This window comes from Glycine soja, chromosome 3 (genome assembly GCF_004193775.1).
Source record: "Glycine soja cultivar W05 chromosome 3, ASM419377v2, whole genome shotgun sequence".
Classification (NCBI taxonomy): Eukaryota; Viridiplantae; Streptophyta; class Magnoliopsida; order Fabales; family Fabaceae; genus Glycine; species Glycine soja.
Window position 1 is genome coordinate 33,379,648 of NC_041004.1, and position 10,502 is coordinate 33,390,149.

Here is a 10,502-nt window from a genome sequence, read left to right on the forward strand (position 1 = left end):
TTCGTCATCACAAATTTGCAACGCAACATATTTTCCTGAAACTAAAAATCTACAACTTATAGAAGAAATAAATTCATTATTTTCTAACTTTATCTTATCTCCAATTTTTTTTTCAAAGCATTGAAACTTATTCCACGTTTAATCTGAACCGCTTTTTTACTGCCTTCAAATATTACACTATCATTCTCTTCATATACCCTTCCATTGAAATATAAGACTGTTATAATCGAATTCATCATATACCAAAATATACCTACAAAAACAATATTATAAATAATTAATCATAACAACAATAACTTCAAAATAAAATAATCTAATTATAAAAAAAATACTATTTCAGTTAAATTTGAGATTAAAAATTCATTCTAAAAAAAATTATTACTTAAAACAAAATTTGTGATGCGAGAGGATTTGAGAAAGTTGAAAAACTTGAAGAGGCTTTGAAGGTAGAAAAACTAGAAAAATAAAGAAGCCAAGAAATTTTTTCTTCAGAAATGCACCAAGCATGTACCAACGAAGGCTTTTAAATAGAGGGGATGGGAAACATGCATGTTTCGCCAGTGGTAATGGCGAAACATACATGGCTCTGTTTCGCCAGTAGTGCTTGCAAAACCTGCTGCACTACACCTGCTGCTTCTGCACCCTACGCTTGAACTCTGCACACCTACCTGAGCTATGTATTGTCGATCAAACGGGCGAAATCCAACACCCACCTGTTCCGCCAGTGTTAGTGGCGAAATTGCCACGTGTCCGCGTACCACGTATGTCGCCAGCATGCATGGCAGAAACCTTTGTTGGAAGAGACCTCCTCCGTCATTTGTTTCAAAACAGACCCACCTGGGGAATTAGTTTGTAAAACTAACCCCCTGGGGTCAATTTGCCTAGATTATTGCTTTTCTTGTATAATAACTTTTCTTCTTAGAGTTTGATAGTTTGAGAGAAAGAGGGGTGATATGTGTCAATCAACAAATTTTATTCGTATACATTCTTATAAATTATAATTTGATATGATGCTTTTTTTCAACAAAATTTTTTTATTAAGAGAGAGGATATAAAGTATAAGGGGTACCCAACCTATAATTATAATTTGATGCTTGCTTTAGGCCCTATATGAATTTCTTAACCTAGATCCTTCATACAACAAGTGTTAGGACAATGGTACATTAATTTTGATGAAGTTGTTACTTTCATGCATAGTTGTAAAAATCAAATTGGTTTGATCGGTTGGACCGATTAGGCTGAAAACTGGTGGCATGACCGATCCGGTTAAACTATTGGATAAAAAATGCAGTCAATTCGAATCAATCCAATTTGATTCGATCGAATTTGATCAAAACTAGTGACCTAAACTGGATTAATCCGTTTTGATCCGGTCAATCAATTTTTTTAAGAAAAATATATTGATCTTGATATGATTTATCATTTATGTGTTTTATATATTTTCATCGTATTTGTTCAGTTGCCCATGACTATTTAACAACTTTTGTACTTAACCATAGAAAATAACAAGAGTGTTTCCTTAGGAATTTAATAATAACACCAACAAAATAATTTATAGTAATAAGTGATTATGTAATATTGGAATACAGACTATGAATTGATCACATTTTGCTAGTTATATTATATATTTTTAATATATATACACATATAGGATTGATTCGACCTGTCTGACCTACTAATTCAATGCCTCGGTTAGGTCAGTGTTTATAACACTACTTTCATGGATTTTTACTATGTTCAACAAAACTAATTGAAAAACTAGTTTAAAATTGAAAAATAACTTATTAATTTGTAAGTGTACGATAAAATTATCTAATAAGTAGCTGAACATATAAAAAGACAAAAATGAATATACTTATATGATATTTTTATATAAATTGTAATTTTATTTTGTGAATAAAAATATTTTTTGAGGTGTTATAGTTTTAATTTTTCAATTAATTTTTTATATATAGATAAATTATTTTCATCATATTTTTAGTTTTAATGATTACATTTATTTCATATTAAGTATTCTACGATTAATCTTATATTATATCTTAAAATACTTTTAATCAAATTTAAAATAAAGTAAAAAAATATACTTAAATAGATATTATATTTTTATTATGTTAATTAATGTAATAGTTAAAATAAATTTTTAAATATAAAATTATTCAAAAAATAATAATAAAAATAAATCTAAAACATTTATCATTGTCAATTTTCATGAAATATAATTTCGAAATAATAAATTAATTATAAATAGTGAAACAGTTAAAATAAATAGTGTAATATAAAAAAATAATAATACAATAGTTAGAATAATAAAATTATGTTTTATTGTTTATATATAAAAAAAAAAGATAATAAAGAAATTCAATAGTACAACGCACGTTAACAAGACCAATTAAGTCAAGCTACCATGGCCTAACATAACAGCCATTATATGTGCATGCCCGAATAGGCAATTGTGACAAGTCTACCTATAATAAATGTATGATTACATTTAAGGAGCATTTCATTGGTCGAATGATGTCACTGAATATAATTCCATCCCCAATAATCTACTAAAGATACTTTCATCAATTATTGGCTCAAAAGGACTGTCACTAGAAAACCATGAGATACAAGATTGAAAGACAAAACACCCACAACTTGAACAAGGGAGAGAGCATAGTGCTTCAGACTGCAGTTGCATGCAGATTCATTCTGCAAGAACTGAAACATGAGGCTTAAAATCAACTATGCTCAATGCTCATTCCACGAATTGAATATACTTTACACTCTGAAGGCTTGCATTTGTGTAGCATGCAGATTGCATAACTACTTAAAAGTAGCATTCATAACTTCATATTGAAAATTTCGTGATTAAGAAAACACTATCACGAAAAAAGGCAGTATGTCAAGTCAAAACTTGCTCACGGAATCAAAAAAGGAAAAACAAAAAACACAGCAAATTGCGCAAGGAAGCACCATGTGCTTGTCTTCGCTTCTTCTGCTTCTCCAACACCCCTTTAACAGAAATGGGGCACACGAGAGGCACCTATTTCTGTCTTTTTCTACTATCTATACTTTACTTCGCAACTTTTAAACATTGATGTGATAATAAGACCTATAGCAGTGAAAGACATCACTTCTATGGCTTATTGCTAGGATTATCTCTTCTTACCCACTGCTGTTGGGCTGGTTTTCTTGGATTTCTTGCGGTTGAACTAGAGTGGTTATCACTTCTTGCTTTCTGTCTCCTTGCTCCAAAATTCCTCTGCCTGCTAGAACTAGGTATGCTGCTGTTGGATGTCCCACCTGCATGTTTTTCTGGCACAACTGCAGGTGGATCTTTTTGTTGCGGCTCATCAGATTCCTTGGTTGGTGTGGAGCTGGGCATTGCTACTGGTTGTGGAAGATACATACCGGGCAATATTACCATCTCTTTTTTGGGTTCAATCAAACCACTGTTCTCCTTCTGTAAATTTAAGATGGCTTCATATTTCTGTCTCCTATTGATCTCATCCTCTGATTGAAGGAGCTTTTCCTCTTCGTTGAGTTCTTCATTATCTGAACTCTGAAATCCAATGGAAAACAAGGACAAATATCAAGATCAACATAAAAGGAACTAATGTTCAAAACATGATTATCATCATTCAACCAATTTTTTGGAAGTAATATCAAGTTTGAAGTGTTGACACAATCCATCAAAATGTTGACTCTATAAGGCCACAAATGAAATTGACTCATGGTTTTACGACCTCTTTATCTATAACTTATAAATGGTGGACAAAACTTTACTGCTACTTTACAAGAGTAAAATTTACTAGGGACCTTATTCACATGCATCTAACAGTCTACCACAAACAGTGACTCAGTTGGAATATGTATTTCTTAATTTTTAAATTATTCTATTCCACAGCCTAAATATCAGATTCAACACATCTAACAGAGTCTACCACAAACAGTGATTCATTTGGAATATATATTTCTTAATTTTTAAATTATTCTATTCCACAGCCTAAATATCAGATTCAACACATCTAACAGTCTACCACAAATACATTCTTGAAATGCATATATAATATCGATTACTGAAAACTATCTATGATTGAGAATAGGATGGTAGTGAAAATCTCAATGAAAATGAGCATTTCACAACTATGAGAAACATGTTTGCTGACTGGTAAGATTGGCTGCTTGTGTGCCTCATGCTGCTAGGGAAACAGCAGCCAGCAAGCACATAGGAAATTTCCAATGGAAACTAGTGTGGAATGTGAACCAACTGAATGTGGAGAGAGTTGACATAAACACTAACTAGTATGATGGGTGCCTATAAAGCAGGTTGAAATAGCTTATGCAGGAGACTTCCATCTTTGAAAAAGTAAATAGGTTCTCACTGGTTCAAGTACATTTCTTTTGAACATTGCATTTAATGCTACAAATGGAATTGAGGTTGTCAATGAAATGTCAGAAGCTTAAAATATAATCCACATTTTCTTTTCACATATCTCCCTACTCTGAGAAATTACAATTGTGAGTATGAATAGAATTAAGTTGAGCCCATCATATGTTAATATAAACTTCCAAATCATATTTCTTAACCATTAAATTGTCATCAGGTTCTCTACAATAAAGGAAAATATTATTTACTGCAAGCAGCAAGGACAACATTATCAGATTGCAAGTATTATCCCAAAGGCAATTCATTCAAGTTTCAACTAGGCCAATCATCCGACTCCAGATCATTGTAGACAAACAAATACAAACCAATAATGAAATTCCCACATGCAGCCCATGCTGTAAAAGTGAAGCAAATAACTTACCAATTGGGAAGAATATGAACCAACTAGAGCAAGCACATGGTCCAAATCCTTGGCAAGAAAAGGCTTGCGACAGACTGGGCAGTTTCCAACACTCTCTTCCGTTTTCTTAGGATTATCTAACAATAAAAAACATAAATTCCTTACGCATATACTATACTATGAATTTTCACGGTATTTATTAGGAATGCATTAAAGCAGGACAAAAAAGGTAAGTATTCCACAAAAGGAAAATAGAATAGATGCTACCATGCTAGCTAAATACTGTCACGAAATCTCACATCACCTGTCTCAGTTCTCGGGATCCAACTTATATATTTGTTGGGCAACTTAACTTAGTGTCAATTGGTTTTAAGATAAAATCTAACAAATACAACCTTAAAGCCATGAGTAAAGAAGCTGAGTCATTTGAATCAAAACGGAATGTTTTAAAAAAATATTTATAAAAAAAAAACTAAAAAAAAACTTGCCCATTAAAGTAGGATAGGTAACCCAAAGCCAAATTTATGCCAGAGACTTTCTATGCTTTCTTTGTACAAAAGAATAATTTCACATTGAAATCTACGAGGAAACTAATGTTAAATTTTCAGCCTGTCAGTGAGACTTCTCTTCTGAAGAGATAGTTGCAAATGATTATTGAGAAACAATATCAAGTAATTCTTATGGGTTCCTATCCATTTACCAAGATCCTGAATGACAAAATTTAAACCGGTATTTACTCTAATTGAAATAATGTTCATCAAACCCAATATGAATCTGAAAATTATTAATCTACTTTAGCAGCCTTAGCTCTCCAAACTTCTATGCTTCGATCATACAAAAGAACGTCATATAGAAAACTATGTTTAAAATTGTCAAAAATACCTTTCCAATTATCCATACCTTGGTTACGATGTGCAGCTGCACTATCTGTATTAGAAGAGTCTACTTTGTTAGAATTTTGAAGCCATTTCCACCATCTAATGATACATTCACTGCCAGTTATAGACAATTTACAATTAGATCTGAAGATCTAATGCTAAACCATGAAAAAATTATACTCATAGAACTTGTAAAAAATCCAATTAATTTGTAAGAACTGAAGGATAAAAATTCAGAAATATCAACTTAATAGAAGCCCACCTGTGAAAGCAATGAAAGCAAGACATTAACTTCATAAAAGGCAAGGTTCCACTTTCCTGATCTTCTGGGACCAATGGGAATAAACACAACGGACAATCACCATCAGGATGATTCATAGATGAAAGTTTCTCTGCAGCTTCCTTCAAATACATTTCAATATTCAATAATCAATTATCAATCATTGTTGAATGAAAATCTATATGTGATGTGATACATTTATTTGCATGCTCCAAAATTTTCATATTATCCAAAGCTAGGTTAGAAACTATAAAGCAACAAATTAAAGTGTTATCAACAAAACACAAGAGTGAAAGATTACATGAAGTGACTTTTAATGAATGAGTCTGCAGTCCCCAATGTTTTGAAAACCGGACCAGCTGGTTCAACTAGGAACCGGTCTGGACACTCCAAAAAACCGGGGCATTCCAGAACCGGTCAAAATCGATGTTGAACCGGTTATTTTTAAAAAAAATTAAAGAAAATGTTTTTTATTTAATTTAAAATATTTTTAACATAAATAAAAATACATACTTAAATATTTCACATGAGTATCAATTATTTTGTCAACTATTATTAGTTTTATCTAATGAAACATATAATTTAGTCATTTATATTAATTTATAATTTTTTAGATCCTAATTTATAATAATTCTATATTAGTTTATCACTTAAAATATTATATAATATTAAAAAATATAAAACCAATTCAACAACGATTAAACCATTGAACCTTGTACTAGTGTCTTCACTTGTGCGGTTTTAAAAACCTTGGCAGTCCCACACAATTAAGACAAATAAAGTAGCTTCTAGCTTACTTGACTAGCTTAAAAGCTTTTTTGATCGAAATAGAGTTGTTTGATAAAGAGCTTACTTCACTAGCTTATAACACTTTTTCACCACTTTGAATAGAATTTGAGCTTATAAGCTCCTAGCTTGATTTTTTTTACCAATTTTTATCCTTACTGTTTTATGAGATTTCCTCATTTACCCTTATTATCTTCAAAAGCCCTTTAACATTCTTTCTCTCTCACTCACATCAAATATCATTTTTTTCATAATATAGAATTATCAAAACTATAATGAGATGTCCATTTATATTATCTCATTTCATTTAATAAAAATATTTTATAATGAGAATAAAATTAACACACACACACACACACACACATATATATATATGAAAATAAATAAAATATGAAAAGTGATAATTATTTGAAAATTTATATAGTTACCAAATTTAGTGTTATGACCAAATAATAAAATATGTTCTTTTATTTCATGTCACATTTATCAAATAATTCAACAGCTAATTTTTACCAAACATTTTTTATTTCAATCAGCTTGCTTTTTAGCTTTAAGCTTCCAAACTTGTTAACTTTTCAACCTTCAGCTTACTTTACAGCTTTTAGCTAGCTTATCCACTAGTTTTTCCAAACGCAACTTTTGTCTTCTAAAGTCCTTAGGTAACCAAATACTACAGGATGAAGAAATAGATGAATGCTGTAATCTAAACATATATTTTATTTAATTAGTGATCTACCAAGGAACTCGACGGGACTCTATTCATTTACAATATTATTCACATGTAATTATAGGCGGATAGACCTCATACAACTAAAGTATACTCCGAGGAAGCAAGGTCTGAAGCAGCTGATGCTTTCTAAGGCATGATGAGGAAATCAAGGGAGATATTCACTATGGGAATCTGAACTCTGAAGCATAACAGAATGTTTGTGACAGAATGGGCCTCAGGTGGTTTCAGGTGGAGTAGAGGCAAGAGGGAGGGTAAGCTCGAACTGGAACTAAGTGGGTCACTTGAGCAGAAGGAAGCATGTCCCTCAAAGCAGTTGGGGATTATGGAGACCCTTGCTGGCCAGTAGCATGCATAATTCAAGGCAGGCTTGGGCCCAATTTCTACAGTAGCACAGTAGCAGTACAGCTAGGTTTGCTTCCTGAAGCTTCTTAAGCACCAGCCTAACTACCTCATTCCTGGGCCTAGTTCTTCTGTACCACAGATTTGGCCTTGTCATCAAATCTTAATCTTCCTATAAATCTGAACTATTGGCCCAAGAAACCAAAAACACTGACTCTGAGTCCTATCACTTTATGTTAAACTATGCAGATTTTCACCCTGCTTTTCTAAACTTTCTGCATTTGTTCTTAGTCTGATTAATTTAAAGCACTTAGATTCAAGAGTCTTCCTCAATATCACTGGCTTGAGTGCATATGAATTCATTTACTGGGATAAATATCACATGACTAAAATAGTTTGGGGAAATAGACCTTATTTTAAATAGATCTTTTCAGCTCAACTAGGACCAAAGTGAAAATGTAATCAAAGTAGATGCTATAGATTTTACTAACTAAATGATTACAAGATTATCCACAAACAAGGGGCATACATGTATGAAGTAAAACCATCAACATTACTGTTTCAAAATGTGCAGCTAGATCAATGATGCAATTGTTACCTCACATAGAGCTACAAGCATTAAACAAGGGGAGAGCTCATAGGCTTTACTCTGTATGCAATTTAATAGATACTTCTTTCTTTGTTCATCCAGACCCTTGCAATCCACAAGATCAACAGAAGGTGGTTCTTTTGGATACTATAACAAGAAAGAGACAAAAGTCAGTTTCCTATGTTACTTTATTTTAAGGCAGACAACTAGCCTTTTCCTTTTTAAAAAAGAAAAAAAAAAAGTTCATTGAAACAATTAGAGTTAAGAGGATAAGAGATCAAACAACAAATAGTAGAATAAAGAAAAACATCAACAAAGTAAATCTTCCCAATCCCTCAACAGATACCTATAAGGGAAACCCCTTTTAAAAGACCAGGTGCAAGTGCTTTAAGAAAACCAAAGCTCAAATTCAAACTCTGTACATATAGATAAAGTGCATATAATACCCCAATTAACTGTATTTGAAAGCACCTGCTAACTTATATAACATATACAGAAAAATGTACCTGTGAGCTTGCTTGTATCTCCAGAACAGCTTCCACAAACTGAAAACAAAATTAACATAAACAACTAACAATCAAAAACAGCAAACAAAATTAACATAAACTGCTAGCAATCAAACACTTGTTCCAGTGGCAGAATCACACGTCTGAAATCAACAACAGATCAAGCAGTAAAGTAACTTTAACTCAACACCAACAATCACACACTTGGATTTAATTTAAATACACTTACAGTGTAAATGATTTTTACACCGTCATCCAATCATAGACTATCACGTACAATAAGATTATTGATTGTTGCAATAACTACTCTAAAAGTCAGTGATTTCTAACTAGTTAACAGCGTAAAATCTTTAACTGAAAGGGCATAAAAAGTAATCCTAAACGGTTTTTTTTAAAAAAAAAAATAGTAAATACAATAGAGCAAACCCCCCATTTCAATCACTGAGATCATAAGTTCCAGTCATTTTAGTCCTTAATTTACAATTAAGTTATTCATTTTTGTCATTTTCATTCTACTGCCTTTCCCCCCACCCCCACACATAAAAAAACTAAAGAGAGAATTCTATAAAGCTTCAGCACTTATAATTTCAGAGATTAGGATGGAGGTATACTCAAATCTATTAATAACAAATATTCACACCCTTTGTGCACGAGAAATTATTTCATGGTCTGGGACAGGTGTCCTTGATCCTGACCAAATTTCATGTAACATTTTTTTTATCCACAAATGTTAGTTTGTTAAAATTTTAGTTTTTGTTAATAGAGAGAATCAAAGCCGCAACCTTTCCTCTCTTTCCTTCTTTCTTAACCATCCAACTCATCTTATATCTCCAAATTTCATGTAACATGTAGTCGAATTTTTCAATTTAGGATTAAAAGAACTCAATTATGTGTTACATGGAGATTGGCCCCATTGTGCACCACTGCTAAACCTTCCAGCTTATTAAATTCATACAGCTCCATATAATAACACTGCATCTTGGAGTAATTTTTGAAGGGTTGGTGAAAATGTGAAATAAAGGGAAAAAATGGGTGATAGTAAAATTGAAGGGAAAAGAATGAAACCTGTTGGGATGAAACATCAGCGGTTCTGGGTTTGAGAGAGATGTGGAAATGGGGAGGGAATGAACGGAGAAGGACGCAATCGGTTCCATACACGGCTTCCACTGCTTCAACTTCAGCCACCACTTCTTCTTCTTCTTCCTCGTTCCCCATTCTCTCTTTTTTTTCCCTTTTTGGGTGTAGATTATGAGAGAAGGTTCGAATTTGGGATTTTTACGAACCAAAAGTTTGAATTTTCTTTTTTGCTGACAGATGAAAATTGAAAAGTTTGATTTGATCACCTTATATTTTATTGGAGGGTTTTTTTGTGGTTTTTTTTTTTTGGTATACTATTCTATTTAGACAAATTTATATTTATATGAATCAAAACATTTTTGTGTAATTAAAAATTATATCAATGTAAGATTAATATAATTTAAAATTATTTAATATTTTTTTAATATATATTGAAATGGATTGATGTAACTTGGGTTTTTTAAATATATAAAATAAAAACTCATTTATTATATGTTTGCAATTATTTAATTTTAATCAAATTTGACATAAACAATTAAAATAAT

The 10,502-nt window shown here is 31.8% G+C and overlaps 1 protein-coding gene across 1 annotated transcript; it reads right to left on the bottom strand.

Moving 5' to 3' along the window:
* Positions 1 to 2,482: 2,482 nt before the first annotated feature.
* Positions 2,483 to 10,204, bottom strand: LOC114406508. The gene is made up of 7 exons (XM_028369223.1): positions 9,946 to 10,204; positions 8,881 to 8,919; positions 8,384 to 8,521; positions 5,913 to 6,052; positions 5,673 to 5,764; positions 4,794 to 4,909; positions 2,483 to 3,544 (listed from the first exon to the last, which is right to left on the bottom strand). Exons 1-7 carry the CDS (start codon positions 10,093 to 10,095, stop codon positions 3,119 to 3,121), a joined length of 1,101 nt encoding a protein of 366 aa, XP_028225024.1. The 5' UTR covers positions 10,096 to 10,204; the 3' UTR covers positions 2,483 to 3,118.
* Positions 10,205 to 10,502: the final 298 nt, after the last annotated feature.